The sequence below is a fragment of the Pelobates fuscus genome, chromosome 1 (assembly GCF_036172605.1).
Source record: "Pelobates fuscus isolate aPelFus1 chromosome 1, aPelFus1.pri, whole genome shotgun sequence".
Taxonomy (NCBI): domain Eukaryota; kingdom Metazoa; phylum Chordata; class Amphibia; order Anura; family Pelobatidae; genus Pelobates; species Pelobates fuscus.
This window is the reverse complement of record NC_086317.1, coordinates 25,332,956-25,354,029: the sequence shown is the minus strand read 5'-3', so window position 1 is coordinate 25,354,029 and position 21,074 is coordinate 25,332,956. Positions and strand designations below refer to the sequence as shown.

General features: G+C 42.9%; 1 protein-coding gene across 3 annotated transcripts in view; it reads left to right on the top strand.

Annotated features, from left to right (window-relative positions):
• Positions 1-4,717, top strand: part of BCL9 (BCL9 transcription coactivator) — a 261,354-nt gene extending 256,637 nt beyond the window's left edge. For 2 of the 3 annotated variants that reach the window (XM_063446691.1, XM_063446699.1), the window contains 2 exons: positions 2,160-2,417; positions 2,918-4,717. In XM_063446691.1, coding sequence (XP_063302761.1) covers positions 2,160-2,417; positions 2,918-4,017 — 1,358 coding nt within the window. In that variant the 3' untranslated portion in view covers positions 4,018-4,717. The remainder of the gene's footprint in view (positions 1-2,159; positions 2,418-2,917) is intronic. The other variant, XM_063446708.1, reaches the window with a different exon arrangement.
• The last annotated feature ends 16,357 nt before the right edge of the window (positions 4,718-21,074 follow it).

Genomic DNA, 21,074 nt, shown 5'->3' with positions numbered 1-21,074 from the left:
GCTGGCCCACTTTGTAATTATGGCCTTTTGATTGGCCACAATGATATCACAAGAGCAAAAGACTAGAACCTCTGTAATTTGCGTTCTACTTGTCTGAAAACTAGCTATTCCCTCATATAAACCTGTTGAGCTATTTGTACCTTTAAGTTCTTCAGCATTTACCATTTCCATTCTAATTTGGAGTTTTGCTAAATACTTTTATTTATTCAGTGATCAAAAGAAAATGAAAAATGCGTTCATATGGTTGACTTATTATGAGTAATGACTAAACTCATAATGGGGAGAGAGGGGGATAGTATGGTGAGGAATCCAATGTTTTTATTTCTTTTTTGGGACATTTCTTGAAAACCGTTTTACCAGGGGAAAAAAAGGCAAGACCCACAGAGTCCTTGAATCATAATCACTGTGAAGACGATCCTAAAGAATCCGCCTTAGATTAGTTACAGATTACATATGTGCTACATTTTAAAACTATAATGTCCATATCTCTTTAATGATTTAATGATTTTTGGATAATTGGTGAGCTGTTGTAACTAAAGTATTGTACAAGTAGCACTTTTCCTGTCTGTTTGAAACATGGCAGCTGCTTGATATGCACTGAGGGACACTGACCTGCGTTCAATAGGAAAACGACATTCCTGTTATTAATGACTGTTGGATATTTTAGTGATTACAACTTGGCAATATAGCGTATTAATATCTGCTACGGTAGTCCAACTCCAGATTTTCTAACGTGCCTTTCATGTAGCAGAAAAAAAATCTGTTGTTGCTTTAAAGTAATGTATTGAAGGTCTGATTTATGTAATAATCCTCATTTAAACATGTTGTGCCAGTAAAAGTAATGGTTAGAGCGTTTATAGCACATTCTAGGCCAAAAGAGCCATGCTATTAGATAGTTGAGTTTGAGAATTTGTATTTTTTTTTTCTCTCTAAGCTGCTTGTTCATTTTGACATCCGTGTATTATCTGAATATTTAAGTTTATGGCTCAGGTGTATTTTGGCTCCTTTCTCCTTCCATCTCTTTTGACTTGACACTCTTCCTTGCATTTATCGGCTAAATTTCTGCTCCTTCACAATAATTTTATATTAATAGATTGGATATCTCCATAATCCATGTAAAGGTTGGGGGTTTGGAGGAAATAGTGTCCAGTCAGGCCTGAAATGGCCATGTTATACAATTTTCCAGTCAACCTGATGACGTGTGAAATGTCATGCGGAAATAGTCCTTCGATACTGCCACAAGATGGTGGAATGCGTTGGGGAGGTTGCTAGATCGGTATTGGGCAACCTATCTGCCTAATTATTTGTTTAGGCCTTGTCAAGCATGATTTCCATGTCAGTTACCTGGTGTTTCTGTGTAGCCTCTACATCAGTAGAATGCCAATATTTTCTATACATGATTAGACAAATGTCTAATATCACAATATAAATGAATATAATTAATTCTTATTAGTGACTGGTTCACATAGCCTTTACAACTTAAGCACGTGATACATGGACTTCTCCAACTTGTGACCACATGTGACTGGTCATGTATGTAGCTCCCAACATTTTTAACGGCCAAAGAACGGGTCTTTCTGTTTGGGATTTTAATGACTGTATTACCTTGATTTTCTACAAGACGTCATGTCTTGGTGGCTACTTGTAACAGAATTGGGTGCTTATAATGAAATGATGCGGTGTATCTTGGTGTCCCCTTACTGACTATTCAAGGGAATGATGACATCTTTTAATCTGTAAATCTATACAGGCCAGAGGGATTTTGATTCCAGGATGGTAATAATTGTTTGCAACAGTTTTAGGATCCAGTTTATACATCCAAAGTAGTTTTTGCCCTGCTGCTTGAGTTTTCTAGATCTATTTTTCCAATGACCTGTGCTGAATCATGATGTAGTCTTTGAAACTGTCCTAGTAGATTCCATCAGATTTGCTCACTCATTAATTCTCACTTCAAATATGCAATGTATTTACATTCATATAACCTTATTTAATTTCCATAAGTTGCCTTTTTCTCTTTGGAAGACTGTTTCATCAGAGATTAGTCCACAGTGAATGCATCAAATTCTGGTAATAGACACCTCTCTCTATTTTTCATTTTTTACTTTGTAAAAATTTTTTATTTATTTTTTTTAACAACTTTTATTTGTATTCTCTCATAGGAGGCCCACCTCCATCAGTCAGCCAGTCTGCTTCGATAAATCACCCCGGAAGTCTTCCCTCCAGCACTAGCTACACAATGCCGCCTGAGCCCACTCTGTCCCAAAACCCTCTATCCATTATGATGTCTAGGATGTCAAAGTTTGCCATGCCTAGTTCCACGCCTCTGTATCATGACGCCATCAAAACGGTGGCTAGTTCAGACGATGATTCCCCTCCTGCCCGTTCTCCTAACCTACCATCTATGAATAATATGCCAGGTAGGGTATTCGCTTTCTCCATTTCAAACATTCACACTACTTCGGGGTTTTAGTTTTGTTTTTTCTCTTATAACATTTATTCTATTTTTATTTATTTTTTTCTGAAGAAGGTCATTCGTCTTGCCAAACATTCATTCTGCTGTTGAGTTTCTCACCTCATGTACTTAAAGGTGCAATAGCTGTTAGAGAATAGAAACTAGGTATTGTCATTGTACTTTGCCAGTATTTCTTCTTCTGTTTATTTGTGTGCAAGTGGTCTTTTTGTGGATATTCCAAAACCTGTTCCCTTCTGTATCTCAAGAAAAACACATTATATTATCCAAAAAATAGTAACATTTGGTGGATTCGGGGAAATAGAGATATATTTAATATGCATGAAATTTGTTAAAAAAAATAATGTATATTATTTCTGATGGATATGGTAATCCCAGTGTTTATATTGTTTGTCTAAACTTCATTGTTGAGCCACTGCATGATATTCATTAATTCTTCTCTTATAGGCATGAATATGAACCCTCAGAATCCTAACAAGATGCCAGGTCCACATGGAGTTTCCATGCCATCACTAAGTCCAATGGGTATGACGCAGCCTCTATCCCATGGTGGCCAGATGCCATCTCCAAATGCCATGGGACCCAATGTACCACCTCATGGAGGTCCTATGGGACCAGGGATGATGTCGCATAATCCAATGATGTCACATGGCCCTCAAGATCCTCCCATGGTACCTCAGGGACGCATGGCTTTTGCTCACGGCTTTCCACAAGTGCAGTCACCTCCTCAAGTTCCTTTTCCACATAATGGCCCTAATGGAGGGCAAGGAAACTTTCAGTCCGGAATGGGTTTTCCGGTAGATGGCCCTTTGGGTCGCCCTGGCAACATGAACCCAAATACAGACCCAGCACTTTGTAAGTCGGGATGTCAGCCAGGGCCGGATTCCTATAATGTTATGGGAAATAATATGCCTTCAGTTTTCACAGACCCTGACCTACAGGAGGTCATTAGACCAGGGGCGTCTGGAATCCCTGAGTTTGACCTATCAAGGATTATTCCATCAGAGAAACCAAGTCAAACACTGCAATATTTCCCTCGTGGGGAAGTTCCAGGCAGAAAACCACAACAAGGACCTGGTTTTTCTCACTTGCCTGGTATGATGGGAGAGCCAAACCCAAGAATGGGTCTTCCTATGCCTGGAATGGGAGGACCAGGCCCAGTGGTTACAGATATGCCCTTAGGTGGTGGTCCAAACATGCCAGGTCACAATTCTATGAGGCCACCAGGCTTTATGCAGCAAGGCATGATTGGACCTCACCATCGGATGATGTCACCAGCACAATCAGGAATGCCTGGCCAACTGACTATGATGGGAAATCCAGGTGGGGTGGGTATGATGCCAGGAAAGGAAAGAATGCCTGCAGGACTTTATAGCCACCCTGGACCTGTGGGATCTCCTAATATGTTGATGTCAATGCAGGGGATGATGGGACCTCAACAGAACCTCATGATTCCCCCACAGATGCGCCCCAGAGGTATGCCTACTGATATTGGGATGAGTGGATTCGGTCAAGGACCAGGTAACCCGGGGAACATGATGTTTTAAGCTGCTACGAATGGACAAATTTAAAACTTGTACAAGTGAGATTGTCTCCCGAGAATTTTTTTAAAAGTATAAGGAGTCCCGTTTGGCCATGCAATAGGTGAAGAAAAGGACCCAAATGTCAATTTGGAGGAAACTCAAGAATGTATGAAACTATCTGAGCATTGCTTTCATTTATTCAACAGGTGTTTAGTTCTTCTTTTGTTTTTTGTTTTTTCTTTTCTTTATTTTTTTTTTTTTTAAGATTTATTTTTTAAAAAAAGAATAAAAATATTTTTGTGGACTTGGGTACCCCATGATGGCACCTACTTTGGGAAAAAAAAATAAAAAAAAATCTGTAGCTGTATTTTGAAAATTGCCATTTGTCATGAGTTGCACCATTCTGTATGTTTACGTCGTTTGGATTGGCTTCTCCAGGACACTTGGTAACCCTTTTTTTGTGTACTGTACTATATTGTAAAAGGGATTTTAGCAGAGACTCCAGTCTTTGTGTGTGAGAGGAGATTGATTCAGTGCTGTTTACTTTAGGTGGATAAATCCATCTTCAGAATATTTTTTTTCCTTTTAAACTCCAGTGTATAGTAAACCAAACTATGACCTCATACAGAAAGAGTATTATTAAAAAAAAAAGCACAAAAATTAACTATGTCCAGTTAGGGGAATCTCCTTTCTTTAAATAAAAAAAATTCTAAAAATAAAAAAATCTAAAAATGTAAAAAAAATCAGACTGTGGAGAGCAAATTCATTTTTTATTTTATTATTTTTTTATTTGCTCCCTCCAAATCTCATTCTATGTAGGCCTAATGTTATGTTTTTATTTTTTGTTTTGTTTTTTTTTCCCTCCTTTTCTTTGCTGCGCAATGTGTATGTCTTGGGAGGGAGGATATACTAGAGACTGGCATCATATTTTGGTAGTGCTTTCTAATGCTTTTATCACGAAGCCAGGCTTTATGCGGTTAAAAACACGGACAGTCAGATCCTCTGCAGTAATCTTTGGTTCTCATCTGTTAGGAATCCCGAGTAATTCATAATGTTGGAATGGAACAGTTGTGGGATATATAAATATATATATAGACATATATATATATATATTTTTGTTTTGTTTTTTAAATTTTTTCCTCCATTTTGTGACGGTTACTTTTTCACTCTTCCTCTTGTCCCTCTTACCCAGCGTTTAAAGCATTCTGTGTAATCTCCATAAAATTTGGTACAAAACCACTTGCCAGGGCTGTGGTGTCAGAAAAATAAAATATATTTCTTACAAACTGATTTGTGTCTTTGTTCTGAGATTGTTCAAGTTTTTGAGGATAGATCTTAATCCATTCAAGTAACTGTTTCAGTCAAGATACTTGGTCTTCATTATATTACATCTTGATTCTAAAGCAGGGGAATCCAAGCCTTATAATGTCTTCATTCTATTGTAGTGATTATGGTGCTAGTAGGCTGTGGGTGCCATCACCCTAGTCTGGTTAAAACCATTTTCCGGCGGTTTGACACGAAATATCTGTACTTCTTGTCATTAACATTTTCTGCAATTGTAATACGCGTAGCCTATCAGTGCTGTCTACAGAGGGAACATAATTGATACTGCTAATGCAAAATTAAACTTCTGCTTTAGCAGTATGGCGATTGTGGTACAGGAGGCGGTGGGTGCCTCTGATCTACAGCTTTTGTCAAATAACTCAAAACAGTTTGACCTAGATCCAGGAGAGAGTGCCCACTGCCTAATAGCACCATAACCATTATAGTCTGATGTACTGGTTAGAGACAGACCCTTTTAAAGGTATACTGTAAGAAACACAACTTTAGCTTAATAGTGTGCAGATCACGCCACTGCAGTCTCAATTCTATGCCATTTAGGGATTAAACCACTTTGTGTAGGTCACATGCAGGGAGGTGTGACTAGGGGTGCATTTAGAATTCCTGTAAATAGAGATCACATGGTTAAATGTCCTTTATTGCACAGTCTGTTTTAATTTAGAATATCTGCTGCTCTGTTCAGAGCCTGAAGGAGCATCCTGCAGTTCACTTAAAGGAACACTATAACGTTCGGAATACGTGTGTTAAGCAGTCTTTAGGTCCCCGGTTCCCACTTGTAGGGAGTAAAGAAAGTCTTTTTACTTGCTCTTTCTCCCTCACAATACAGTCTCGATGCTGCCATGCCGCCTACTTGGATGAGATCAACATTATTATTATGTTATTATTTATATAGTGCCAATAAGTTCTGCAGCGCGTTACAGTGGGTGGATGAACAAACATGTAGTTGTAATCAGACAAGTTGGACACACAGGAACAGAGGGGTTGAGGGCCCTGCTCAATGAGCTTACATGCTAGAGGGAGTGGGGTAACGTGACACAAAAGGTAAGGATAGTATTAGAATAACTACAAGAGAGGAATTAGTCGGGAGCTATTAACAGTTTAATTGATACGCTTTTATGAAGAAGTGTGGTTTTTAATGATTTTTTTTGAAGGATTGGAGACTGGGTGAGCATCTAACGGAGGAGGGAAGTGAGTTCCACAATAATGGTGCAGCCCTCGAGAAATCTTGAGGGCGAGCATCAGACTTTGCCAGAATGCTTCTGCGACTGTCTGATATAACCGTTTCACTGTATTTTTTTTGCAAAAGCTTGTTTAGTGACTGACAGCCACTAGAGCAAGAAAGTATAATTCACAGTTTAGTTGAACCCCTAATGAATACATACACAAATGCCTTTTTCATACATGTATTCATTGGCGATATATCTTACAAGAGTTTGCGAAAGCTGCAGTTCTAATGAACTTTATCTTTTGCAAGTCATCCCATTTCCCCCTGGAATTAACAAACATTCTCTGCTCAGGGACATGGCCAGTCAAAGGTTTCTCATTGAGCAGTGTCTGATGCTCTGTTGCCTTGCATGTGTACGCACTGCACAGCATTCTGATATGAGATCTGAGAAAGAAGTTTGTGGGGGGAGGCAGATGTGCTCATGTAGTGTGATGTCTGACAGTCAGGGGGTGTTCCATAACTTAATTTCTCAGAGATCGGCACTTTTATTAACTTGAGGTAGGCTGCTCTAATTCACCTCTATGGCTGGGGGTGGTCCTTTTATGTTGATTTTATGTTGAAACGTCTTTTAATATACTGAAAACTCTGGGCACAGTAACATTTTCATCTCCGTCAAGTGAATATGGTGCATGGAGTCCAGAGGATCCATCTTGCCTTCCTTTTTTGAATGGTTTAACACCAAAGTACCCCAGGCACTGTCTCTATTGCTTGTATCATGCAAAAACAATCATCTGAGTGCTGATGGGAGGCAGTGATAGGCTGAGAGCATGAGGTGGCACACTCTGGGTATCACTGGCTGACTATTGCAAGTAAACGGGCTACATTTTGTAATCTGTACTTGTGAATCGTCAGAGGTATTCTGGGAGCGACTGTTGATTATCTCCAACTATCGCTGAAGTCTCATATCATTGGTGCTGCATAGTGGGAGAATGTGGAACTAGGTCATCTGTGCCAAAATACTAGCCCCCTCATTTTCTGGGGGCCAGAGTAGTGCTCCCTTATCTTTTGGGGCCTTGTTGTCTAGGCTTGTGCCTTCTGCGCAGATCACAATTGCTATGCCACCTTGTATTTTTCATGCATGTATTTCTCATGCATGCCACCTTGTATTTCTCATGCCAATATTTGTGTCCTATCCCTGTGTTTTCTAATAAACATGTCTATTGGACACTGCAAGCAGTGGCAATCTCTGCCAATTAACTATTAAAGGAAATCATGGTTGTATAATCCACTGCAATTCATTTTATAAATGCACTGTCTGCTACTGGATACTAGTACTGAAACACTTTCTCTAACTGATCTGTCAATTACTCATTGTTCATTGAAACAGAGTACCGTATGTACCTGGCTTGGAATATCTGCTTTAACAAACATGCCTCACACTGACATAGCCAATTTGTTGTAAACTGTACAAAACCATGTAAATCCTATTCTGATGCGCTGAAATTGTCTGGTATTCTGTGCTGATCCAGTTAATTCACTTATTTTTTTTTGCCATTAATGGGTGTAAGTTATTTACAGCAAATATTGTACTGTCGTCTGGAATCTTCCTATTAGGAGGCCGTAACTGTTCTATGCTTAATCTCTTTTGTAGTACGCAGCTTCATCCAATCAGCATAGAACAGGCTGCTACATTGCACGTTTTTCAAGTTTTCAGTAGAACTTGGAACGTCATGTCCGTTAAAGTGAAATCACAGAAAACTAAATTACTTGTGTCTACAATGTGTTTTTTTTTTTTATGTTCCATGACACTTTTAGCATAACTAATACAGCAGGATTTATTCGTTGAGAATTTAAAAAAATTAAATTGTACAATTTGGGCACAAATAGTTTGAAATAGAATTTTCAAGTTTTCACAAGTTTGGCATTTAGTGGGGAAACAAAACTCCAATATTGAATGAGAACTTGAGAAAAGAGCATTTTACACTCGCCCCTTTTTAATTACTTGTGTCAGGATTGAGAGCCCAGGCAACTGCTCACTATATGCAATTGATACTGTCTCTCCAAACCTGTATCCAGCAAATGTTGCTTCAGATTTTACGGAGAACGGTGAAAAGAGTCGGGTTTTTCAGGATTCAATTTCCAGATTTTTTTTTTTTTTTTTTTTTTTATTTATTGGGTGAAAGTGGGAGGTAAACACATGTATCAACATAAACTATGTAACTCACTGGTTAATGTTTAGTTTCCAAGATTCTATTAATTTTTTTTGTACATTTCTTACTATGCATTATGACTATTGAACAATGTGTCACAATGTGTCTGAATTGCTAATTGAATGAGTCACCTACATAGTTTGAGTCTCTGTCAAAGGTTGTGAACAATGTTATGCAATATTACACTTGTAATTGGAGCTCTCTTGTTAAGCATATGAATTTAGTGTTCCGCAAAGGGGTATATAATTTGCCAAAATGAATATCCGTTAGCGGAAGAATTGGCATTTATTCTAAAACTTAAAACGTCTTTAATACCTAAAAGGGCTTCATTTACATTTAATAGTTGGTTTCGTTTTTTTAAGCAATTAAGTGATTTAATCAGATGTTTAAAGGTAATGTTTCGTACCAAATGTAAAATTTGAATGTTAATCTGATTTTAATCCATGGAGTGGCTATAATGTAGTAAATCAAATGCTGACTTCAGTCATACGCACACATTTAAAGGGGCTTTTATATTTTATTTATATAGCACCAGCAAATTCCGTAGCGCTGTACAGATGGATCAAACCTAATTCAGTCTCTTGTCTTGTTTGAGATATGGAACTCTTTGCAAACTCCTTTCAGCAGTTGTATTGCATTGGACTAGTCTCTTTGGTATTTTGTTCTGTCTGCAACTGATACTAGAATGGTCTGTCAAACTCACCGGGCTGGTTATTCACTGAAGTGAGAATTCAAAGTGAGAAAAAAAAATGGAAGAAAAATAAATAAATCTGTCATCTCTACTTTCAGTTGGGCCTTAACCTTGAAACTCACTCTGACTTCCCACTTTATTAAATAACACTGGCACCGTTATTTCTGGGAATTCATAGTGAGTTTAAAATCGCTTTCCCTTTGGAATCCAATTTAACTATTATAGCCTGAACGTTAACGGTTTAATTTATTTCCCAGCTTCTAAACGACAAATTGGCCTGGAAATTTTAGAGATTCAGTCCCATCGAATTGTTGGGACTTCACCAGGAAAAAGCAGTTTGGTAACACTGTTGGTTTGTCTTGTGCATAGGTTCTTGGTAAAGGTAGGTCATCCTCCCGTATATAGAAACATTGCATGTAGGTTTACATAGGCGAGTACCCTGCAAATCTGTTTCTTTATGAAGTCTTCACTTTATCAAGATAGGCTGCTTTTGAAACAAAAATGTATTTAAAATAGTCTAAAGGTAGAGACTAATAAATAAATTGATCCTCTGTTATGTGTTAAAGGGGTACACCATAGTCACCATTTAATCACAATCAATTGGTTATAGTGTCTGGAGATCCTGACACCATTCATCCATTCAATGTTAAACCAATTTTGAGCAGATTAACGCTGAGTGAGGATCCTTGGCTTCCCATAGCTATTAGTGATTACATACATCCTATTGGCCATACCTATTCATACCTGAATGGGTGACTGTGATAGGCTGATAGCTGTCAGCTGACATTCGCCTATTCACAAACTCCTTGCTTCCTCATTAGCCTGTGTGCCACAGAGGGGATGAGCCGCTTTCAACTCAGTGGTAAAACATTAAAAATGGTCTTACACTGAATGGAAGTAGGGTGCCAGAGGCCACCAGACACTATAAACATGTGTAAGAAAACATGGATACATTTTATCACATGGCTCTGGCACCTTTTCAAAATTATTTTACAGTCTTAAGTCTGTATCTGAATAGGGTTCCAGAGATGCAGAAGTGTCCAGTGTCCAAAAATCATTTGAAATGTAAAGACTGCTTTACTGGTCATTGTAATAAAGGGAAATGAATGGTGGCAGTGAGTTTACATAACCATAATCTTGGGTAAACGCCATCCATACAGAGAAGCAAATATGCATGTTTTGGTTTTTTTTTTAGCTTTCATTTCAAACATTTTGTAGACTGGGATATTACATTAGCACAGGTAAGTTGGCTCTCTTACCACCTGAACTCTCCAGAACAAAGACTTCTGTTTCTCCCCCAATACAGTTAAAGAATTTAAATAATGCATACAGTATTTTCTACTTTGGTTAAAAAGAGCGACTCTCTGACCTAAGCTAAATAACCTACAGCAGGGATGCACAAACGGTAGGTACCCAGATGTTTTAAAACTAAAACTACACCTTCCATAATGCATTGTCATTCTAAAAGCATAAAGGCATCATGGGAGTTTTAGTTCTAAACCTGGGATCAACCTTTTTGGCAGCCCTGACTCTACCATATTCACTAAATTAAAAAAAAAATTGTTCCATTGCAGTCACAGCAAGGTCGTTCCCTGTCCTGCTTACCCCCCACCATGCTGGTTTCCAAATATCTAACACAAGATTCTTCTAGGAACATGTTGATAGGAGCCTAGATAATTTCACAGATGACAACTTGGACCATATAGCTAACACAATGCTGTTCTGGAAAACATACAAGGCCAAATAATAGTGTATGTATCCAATTACAAAAAAATGGAAACTATAATCAACTTGACGCTGATTTAGCAAACGACCATCTGACATATATAGCCACATTGAAATTAAGAAAGCAAGAAAAAAAGGAGAAAAAAACCAACCATATAATTCAACAGAAATATTTTATTTTTTTGACGGAAGGGTACGCAAACGGGATAACGTATTATGCAATTAGCTCATCCAAGACCGGGATGCTATCATATAATCCGTATTTTTAAAGCTGACGGTACTTCTAGTCTTTTCTCCCCATCTCTCGAACATTTTTGCCTCTGAACCAGATGACCATGTGAGAGAAATGGAACTGTGGTTCCCAAACCAATCCCCATTCCCCCTCTCCCCAGTCCAGGATGTTGGGATTACCCAGTTTCTAATGTTTACATTTCTAAAAACACCTTAGACCAGGGCTGTCCAAAAGGTAGATCTCCAGATATTTTAAAAGTACATCTTCCATAATGCTTTGTCATTCTAAAAGCATCAACGGTGTTGTTCTACAACATCTGGGGATCTACATTTTGGACACCCCTTACTTAGACAAAACTGGGTAATCCCTAAATCATGAACTGGTAGAGGCAACGTGAGGACTACTTTGGGAACCACTGACCTAGATTAACGATAAAATAAAAAAAAAATCTTAATGCCTCTCATTAGAGAGTAAGAGAGAGCTCGGCAATAAAAATGAGAAAGGTAAGAAAAGCACCTGGACCTGATGGGCTCACAATGAATTACTATAAAATGACAAATAAGCAGTACTCTTAACATCTCTGTTCAAGTCCATATATTTAGATAATGTGCTGTCAAGCCCTATAATAAACAACTTCAAACTTTAACCCCTTAGTGACTGTGGACATATCTGGTACGTAGTTAACAACCTCTTATGTACCTGATACGTCCTCTGCACATTTGAGAACTGGAAGCACTAATAATCGCTTTCAGGCGCTCTAAGGGTATTGCCTCGATGCCGAGGCATCCTGCAATACCCCCCCCTTGACACCCCACTGCCGGGCCGCCAGGTGCTCGCGCAGTCTTGTGAAACAAGTTTTTTAAAAAGTAAAAAAAAAAAAATATATATAAATATGTGAGAGATATATAAACATATATTATATCTATATATAATATATCTATATTTTATACGAAGTATGAACACTAATATTTGTGTTCAGCGAAGTCTCCTGTGTATAACAGTACCCCTCATGTACAGGTTTTATAGTGTTTTTGAAAGTTACAGGTTTAAATATAAGGCTCGATTTTCTGTTTTTTCACATTGACATTTGCCGTATTGGTTATGTTGCCTTTGAGCGAGTATGGTAGCCCAGGAATGAGAATTACCCCCAAAATGGCATACCATTTGCAAAAGAAGACAACCCAAAGTATTGCAAATGGGGTGTGTTCAGTCTTTTTTAGTAGCCATTTATGAACGCTAACTTTGGCCAGTGTTTGTGACATTGTTTTTTTTGCATTTTTAACACAAACAAATATAAATGCTAACTTTGCCCAGTGTTTGTGACTAAGTGGCTACTAAAGAAGACTGGACATAGCCCATATTGAATACCCTGGGTTGTCTACTTTAAAAAAAAAATATGTACATGTGAGCTGTGATTCAGAGATTTTATTAAAGACACGGAGGCTCCTATTATGCATAACTCTTTCTTTATTTCCTCAGCAGCAAAGATAGAGGAATATGAATATTGTAAAAAATGAAGAAAAAACAGTATAGATACACAGGCAACCAATCACATAACAGAGGAAGTGAGTATATAAGGCCTGTGTTTCCCACAATCCCCCTCTTTCTTTGCTGCTTCCTCAGATCAGCTAAGTATTTTTTCTTGCTCTACATGTTCTCAGCAATTATTGATTTTATTGAATTTTATTGCTGTTTACACTTTGCTCGTTTGATTGTGTATTTAACGTTTTCTCTCCTGGTGTGCCTAGTGGGTTTCCCATCCCTCTATTGCTGTTTTTTCTCCGCGGAGGAGATTTTCCCCTTGCTTCCCCTGCGGTTGTTTTTTCCCCGCTGGGTGCTCGCTCGCTATCTTTCCGCGGGCAGCTGTTTGCCGCGGTCTGTTTGTTCCGACCGCGGCTGCATGTCTCTCGCCCTCTCGGCATTCGTGCCGCGGGGATAGGGTGCACGCGCCCCTTCCCCCAGTAGGTCCGGACCGCGAGAGCTATCCGCCGGCCTCCTGGTGCGGCGGCCATTTTGGAGGCGGAGCTTACTCGCGGCCGACACCACTGCTTTTCTGCGGCTCGCGGTCTGCCTGCTGTCCGCCTCTGCCGTTCCCTGGGTCCCCTGGCACACCTAACAGCATCTTTCCCTGTTCTCGTGGGTTAATCAACCCTGTTGCTCTACATACCCTTTCCGACGTCATCTGTGAGTAATTGTTACCATTATGGAAGACAAGGATGAAGGGCAAGTAGGCCCTACTGGCACCTTTTCTCAGGATGCTCCAGAGGGTAATATAGCTTCTCAGGAATTCCATGCCCTCTTGGACGCCACTATGGCTTCATCCTTGCAGAAGGCCTTTGCCTCTGCCATGGGAGCGGTGTCCACATCGTTTTCCCAATCTCTGCAGAGTATGCTTTTGCCCTCGTTGGCGGCTCCCTCCCCCCTGGGTGATGGGACCCCCCCGCCATGCCTGGGGCCCGTAAGGCAAGGGCTAAGGCAAAACACGTCAGCTCCCACTCCCCGATGCAGGCTATGCCTGCCATGATGGACTCGCTTGACGCGGTCACAGACAGCGCGCATACCACGCGCAAAAGAGCCCCTGGCCGGGCTAAAAAGGCTAGATTATGGAAACGGGCTAGAGCCCTCAATGATGTGTCGGATTCCGACAGGAGTGTGGAGAATGAGTCTGACGCTATGGAGTATGACTCCTATGATGAGGATGGCTCGGAGGAGGATTTGCCCCCTACGGGCGTAACCCCCTCGGGTTCCTCTACCGTTAATAAGGGCCTTGTTCAGGACCCCGCTGGGGATAGTAAAGCGTTATTTGACCCTCAGGGTAACCCCCTGTTTGACCCCGACGACCTCCGCCACCCCCGGTCAGCTGAATGGGTTCCCCCAGAACACATAGCCCAATATGTGGCCAGACGCATACGTACCCCCCTGTCTAAGGAAGGTCGCAATAAGCTGCGGGCGGAGTGCCCCAGGCCTTCCCTCCCGGGCTCGGCCTGCAAGACCCCCGATATTGATCCCCAAATTGCCCAGTTCCTGAATAAATCAGGCTGGAAGTCCAAAAAGGGCCTAGACTACTCCCTTAAGGGCTGTCAGGACAAGATCTTGGATACCCTGGGCCCACTTTCAAAGCTCTACGAGCTGCTGGACGCCACTAGAACTGGCGATTCGATTTTAGACATTGATGTAGCCATCGGTTGGGTACAAAGGGCTATATGCCTAGTGGGGAACGCTAGTACCGCCATGTCCTCTGAGAGGCGTAAGGCAATTCTCCTCAAAATTGACCCGAAATTGGCTGCCATGACGGTAGCGGAGCCGGGCCCTTCCGAAGAAGGGGTCCTGTTCGGTAATTCTTTCGTTAAGGACCTGGGGTCATACGTTAAAACCTTTACGGCCATAGACAAGGCTCAGGCGAACATGAAGCGCATGTTCGCGCCCAAGGTTTTTGGAGGGGCCGGGCGTAGCAGGAACCGTCCACCCGGCCGTGGTTACCGAGGCTCATTCCGTGCCTCCAGAGGTTCCTTTTTCCCGTCCCGGGGATTTCAGGACTCAAAGACGCCTCCTTTCTTCCCGGCCAGAGGGAGATCTTGGGGCTCCAGATACCCCCGCGGTGCCGCTTCGGGCAGACGCCCTTATGGTGAGTACCCTTTCTTCCCCTGTCGCTCACGGGCGGGTAGCGGGGAGGCTGGCTCTGTTCCACCAAGGGTGGGCACGTATTACTTCGGACGCTTGGGTCCTACAATGTGTGAAAGGTTATCACCTGGACTTTGTCTCTCTACCTGTCCAATCTTATGTCCCCAGGGAACTGTCTCTTCCCCCAGATCAGGACAGGATGATCTCCGCGGAGGTCGAGGAGATGTTGTCCAAAGGCGCCATAGAAGAATTGCCGTTCGCCGCTCCGGGCTTTACGAGCAATCTCTTCCTGGTACCGAAAAAAGGAGGCGGAGTCCGTCCAGTGATAAACCTCCGCCCTCTCAACGCGTTCCTCCGCTACCAACATTTTCAGATGGAAGGTATCCACTGCCTCAGGGACCTCCTTCGGCAGTCAGACTGGCTTGCCAAGCTGGACCTGAAAGACGCATATTTCACGGTCCCGATAGCGGAAGACTACAGAGACTACTTGCACTTCACCTGGCACGGAAGGCGTTGGCGCTTTACCTGCCTACCATTCGGCCTTTCCTCGGCTCCTTGGTGTTTCACCAAGATCATGAAGCCTGTAATGGAGTTCCTCCGCACCCGTGGTGTGCGATTGATCATTTACCTGGACGACATTCTAATCATGTCCCAGTCCAGAGACCACCTCCTAGTACATTTGAGGTGGACGATCGATCTGCTTCAGAACCTGGGTTTCATGGTCAACTGGGACAAGTCGGTCCTGGAACCCGCTCAGTCGATGGAATTCTTGGGTTTCAGGGTGGACTCCGTCCGCCAGTTTCTATACCTACCGGACTCAAAAGTGAAGGCCATCAGGAAGGAGTTGCGAAGGGCTCTTCGCGTATCAGACCTGTCCATCAGACAATTGGCACGGGTTATTGGCCTCCTTGCGGCCTCCATACAAGCGATATTCCCGGGCCCGCTGCACTATCGTGCCCTCCAGAGGCTCAAAGGTTCGCACCTCCGGTCGGGTCATTCATACGAGTCTCGAGTACGACTGGACGAGGAGTCCAGGGACGAGCTGGCATGGTGGCTGGCACACATGGAAGCCTGGAACGGAAGAGCCATCTTTGGTTCTGTCCCAGACGTGGTGATCGAATCAGATGCCAGCTTACACGGCTGGGGTGCTCGCTGTGGCAACGTTTCCACCGGAGGCAGATGGTCCGAGATAGAGAGATCCCTGCACATCAATTGCCTGGAACTCTTAGCTGGGGCATTCGCGATTCGCAGCCTTACCCCAAGACGAGCGAACTGCTGCGTGCTCCTCAAGATGGACAACGTTTCGGCAGTACGCTATATAAACCATCTCGGGGGCACCAAGTCCAGGATGTTAGCCCTGTTGGCAAAGGATTTTTGGCAATTCTGCCTTTCCAACAATGTCTCAGTGACGGCGGAACACATTCCGGGCCTAGACAATTCGGACGCGGATTGGAACTCCAGACATTTGAGAGACTCGGGAGACTGGCACTTGCACGTTTCGGTATTCAAAAGCCTAGACAAGCTATGGGGACGGTTCAGGATGGACTTGTTCGCGTCCCGTCTGAACACTCAACTACCGGAGTTTTACAGTTGGAGGCCGGACCCGGCAGCTGTGGCGACAGACGCATTTCTCCAGGAATGGCCTTCGGGTTGCCTGTATGCGTTTCCCCCATTCAACATGATCGCCCGAACGATCTCGAAGTTGGTTCGCCACAATTGTTGCCTGACGTTGGTCACTCCCCTGTGGAGATCCCGGCCTTGGTTCCCACGCCTGTTGGAGTTGTCAATAGACTACCCCCGATTGATTCCGAGCTTCCCGGATCTACTTCTGGATCCGGACGGGAACTCGCACGGTCTGGTGCTCCTGCAGCAACTGCCTCTGGTAGCGTGGCTCCTTTCAGGGGAACCTGGTCTGTCCCGGATGTTCCGAGGTCAACTCTCCTGCTCCTCGATAACGCCTGGGCTCCCGGTACAAGATCAGCCTACCGGGCCTCATGGAAATCATGGTCTAATTGGTGCATGGAACGGGCAGTGGATCCCATATCTGCCCCTCTCCATCTGATCCTGGAGTTCCTCACGTTGTTATTTGATGCGGGCAAGGCATACCGCACAATCAACCTCTTCCGCTCGGCGATTTCGGCCGGGCATAGTGGTCTGGATGGTTCACCAGTCGGCAGACATCCTTTTGTATGTCGCCTTCTCAAGGGTATCCGTCTCGCTCGCCCTCCTAGATCCCGTTTCTCGGTCTTCTGGGACGTCAACATCATGTTGCAATTCCTCTCGTCATGGTACCCTAATCATGAACTGAGCCTCAAGCAATTGTCCTCCAAACTGGTGATGCTTCTTTGTTTGATTTCGTGTAAAAGAGTGTCTGATGTTAGGGCCCTTGATTGGGACGCTATTGCTTTTACCCCGGAAGGTGTCGCTTTCAACATATCCAGAAGGACAAAATCGGCATCCAAATCGTTTGTGTACCCTAGGTTCCCAGAATGTCCGGCTCTGTGTCCGGTTGACTGCTTGAAGGCTTATCTGGACGCTACTCAATCTATCCGCTTCTTGGACCTACATCCTTTATTCGTGTCTTTTTTAAAGCGCCTCACCGACCTGTGTCAACTCCGACTCTGGCGCGTTGGGTACGCTGGCTTTTGTCTTCAGCGGGTATTGACACTTCGGTTTTTACGCCTCACTCTGTTCGGGGCGCCATGGCTTCGAAAGCGTCCGCAGTCGGCTGTCGACTGGAGGACATCATGCGTGCAGCGGACTGGTCTAGGGAATCGACCTTCCGCGACTTCTATTTCAGACCTATTGAACATATCGCATCTCAGGTGATAGCACAGCTTTAAACTTGCATAATAGGAGCCTCCGTGTCTTTAATAAAATTCCCAGATTTTACTATTAACATGACGTAAAGTCATGATTTTATTAAAGACACGGAGGCGAGTATTATTCCCTCCCACCCTCCCGAGGTGGGTTTTTGGGATGAGATGCTATTGGATTCTTCGGGTAAGTTCAAATCGGTCTGTCTTTTGTTATGAGTTCCGCATGTCATTTATATGTTATATTAATGATTTTCGTTATGTTTTTCAGATTCCAGTTTTCTATGATTGGTGCTATCGACATTATGTTTTTGATTCAAGTTTTTCTCTCATTGAATTGCCTACAGTTTGTTTTGGTAAGTCTACAGTTGGGAGTTCTGGATATTACCATATTTCTCTCTCTTTTTTAGCTTGATGTTATCGGTTGGTTACCGTTTACTGTTCTGGACAAGTTGGATTTCGTTCTTCTTACCTGATCTTCGGTTTTCGCAAGAAAGAGGGGGATTGTGGGAAACACAGGCCTTATATACTCACTTCCTCTGTTATGTGATTGGTTGCCTGTGTATCTATACTGTTTTTTCTTCATTTTTTACAATATTCATATTCCTCTATCTTTGCTGCTGAGGAAATAAAGAAAGAGTTATGCATAATACTCGCTTCCGTGTCTTTAATAAAATCATGACTTTACGTCATGTTAATAGTAAAATCTGGGAATTTATGACAGATAACAGGGTTACAATGTCACTATTGATACATTTTTAAAAATATATATTTTGAAACGGCAATGTCCTACTTGTACTTATAGCCCTATAACTTGCAGAAAAAAGCTAAGAACATGTTAACATTGGGTATTTCTAAACTCAGGACAAAACTTTGAAACTATTTAGCATGGCTGTTTTTTTGGCAGTTGTAGATGGGTCAAAGTTAGAAAAAGTGTTTTTGTTTTTTCATCATATTTTATAATTTTTTTTATAGTAAATTATCTAATATGATGAAAATAATAGTATCGTTAGAAAAAAGATGTATTGGCGAGAAAAACTGTATATAATATGTGTGGTTATAGTAAATGAGTAAAATGAAAATTACAGCTAAACACAAACACAGCAGAAATGTAAAAACAGCCCTGGTCCTTAACGGTAAGAAAATTGAAAAACGGTCTGGTCACTAAGGTGTTAAACATCCAAGGTGCTAATCCTCCCCCCACCTCAAAAATAAATAAATAACTGTCCACTTTATATAGAATTAACATGACTAGTGATGTCCCGAACGGTTCGCTGGCGAATAGTTCCTGGCGAACATAGCATGTTCGCGGTCGCCACCGCGGGCGACCACATGCGATGTTCTGTCCGCCCCCTATTCTTTATCATTGAGTAAACTTTGACCCTGTACCTCACAGTCAGCAGACACATTCCAGACAATCAGCAGCACACCCTCCCTAGCAGACCCTCCCACCTACTGGACAGCATCCATTTTAGATTCATTCGGAAGCTGCAACCATTTTATTTTAGTTTTTCAATTTATTATTTATTTATTATTTTTTTCAGTGCATATAAATGTTACAAGCAGATACTCCCCCCCAGACACCCTGTGTTACTGCAGATACTCCCTCCAGACACCCTGTGTTACTGCAAATACACCCGCCAGACACTCTGTTTTACTGCAGATACTCCCTCCAGACACTCTGTGTTAATGCAGATACTCCCTCCAGACACTCTGTGTTACTGCAGATACTCCCTCCAGACACACTGTGTTACTGCAGATACTCCCTCCAGACACCCTGTGTTACTGCAGATACTCCCCCCCAGACACCGACACAGAGCAGAATAGGGACTGTTCCCCGTACATAGGGTCACTTGGCAGATATGGATTGACACCTATCCTAAGGATCCCTGATACACACTGGGGGGGACCTACTGTCCTCCCCCCGCCCCCACCCCTGCGTGGTGGGTGGGGGCCATTAAAATAATGAGGGGGGGAACCTACTGTCCTCCCCCCGGCCCCCACCCCTGCGCGGTGGGTGGGGGCCATAAATCACAATGGGGGGAGGACCTACTGTCCTCACCCCGCCCCCACCCCTGCGTGGTGGGTGGGGGCCATAAAAATAATGAGGGGGGGGACCTACTGTCCTCCCTCCGGCCCCCACCCCTGCGCGGTGGGTGGGGGCCATAAAAATAATGAGGGGGGACCTATTGTGCTCCCCCCTGGCCCCCACCCCTGAGCGGTGGCTGGGGGCCCTAAAAAAAACAATAAGGGGGGGACCTACTGTCACCCCCCCAGCCCCCACCCCTTAGTGGTGGGTGGGGGCCCTGAATAAAAATCCCCCCAATCAAAGGTGACTGGGGGTCCCCAAGCCCCTAGTCACCCACCTCCCCACCCCAAAAAAAGTTACCCCCTACCTACCACCCTCACCCTAAAAAATAGTGAAGGGGGAATAAAACAACTAACCTGTAAAGAAAAATTCAACTTACCATTTGACGTCTTCTTTTTTCTAAAATCTTCTTTTTTCAGCCCCAAAAAAAGGCCAAATAAAAAGCCATAAGAACCGACGCAATTTAAAAAAAAACAAAAAAAAAAAACACGAGTGCAAAAAAATAAATAATCCATCTTCACCCATGGAGAGCTCCGCGCAGACTTAAAGCCTTGCCACGCCCTGCAATTAGGCTAAGAACACCAATCACAGTGCTTTGTCATTTTACACAGCGTGGGAAAGTTCTTTGGAATTTCCCCACGCTGTGTAAAATGACAAAGAGCACTCTGATTGGTGGGCTTGGAATCTAACCAATCAGAGTGCTCTGTGTCATTTTACACAGCGTGGGAAAATTCCAAAGAACTGATACACACTGACACAGAGCAGAATAGGGACTGTTCCCCCTACATAGGGTCACTTGGCAGATATGGATTGACACCTATCCAAAGGATCCCTGATACACACTGACACAGAGCAGAATAGGGACTGTTCCCCCTAAATAGGGTCACTTGGCAGATATGGATTGACACCTGTCCTCAGGCACCCTGATACACACTGGGGGGGGACCTACTGCCCCCCCCCCCCACCCCTGCGTGGTGGGTGGGGGCCATAAAAATAATGAGGGGGGGATCATTAGGATAGGTGTCAATCCATATCTGCTAAGTGACCCTATGTAGGGGGAACAGTCCCTATTCTGCTCTGTGTCAATGTGTATCAGGGTCTCTGAGGACAGGTGTCAATATGTCATATGTCAGGTGTCAATCCATATCCATTGTGATTTAGGAATGTTAGGTGATTTATGCCCTTTATGGA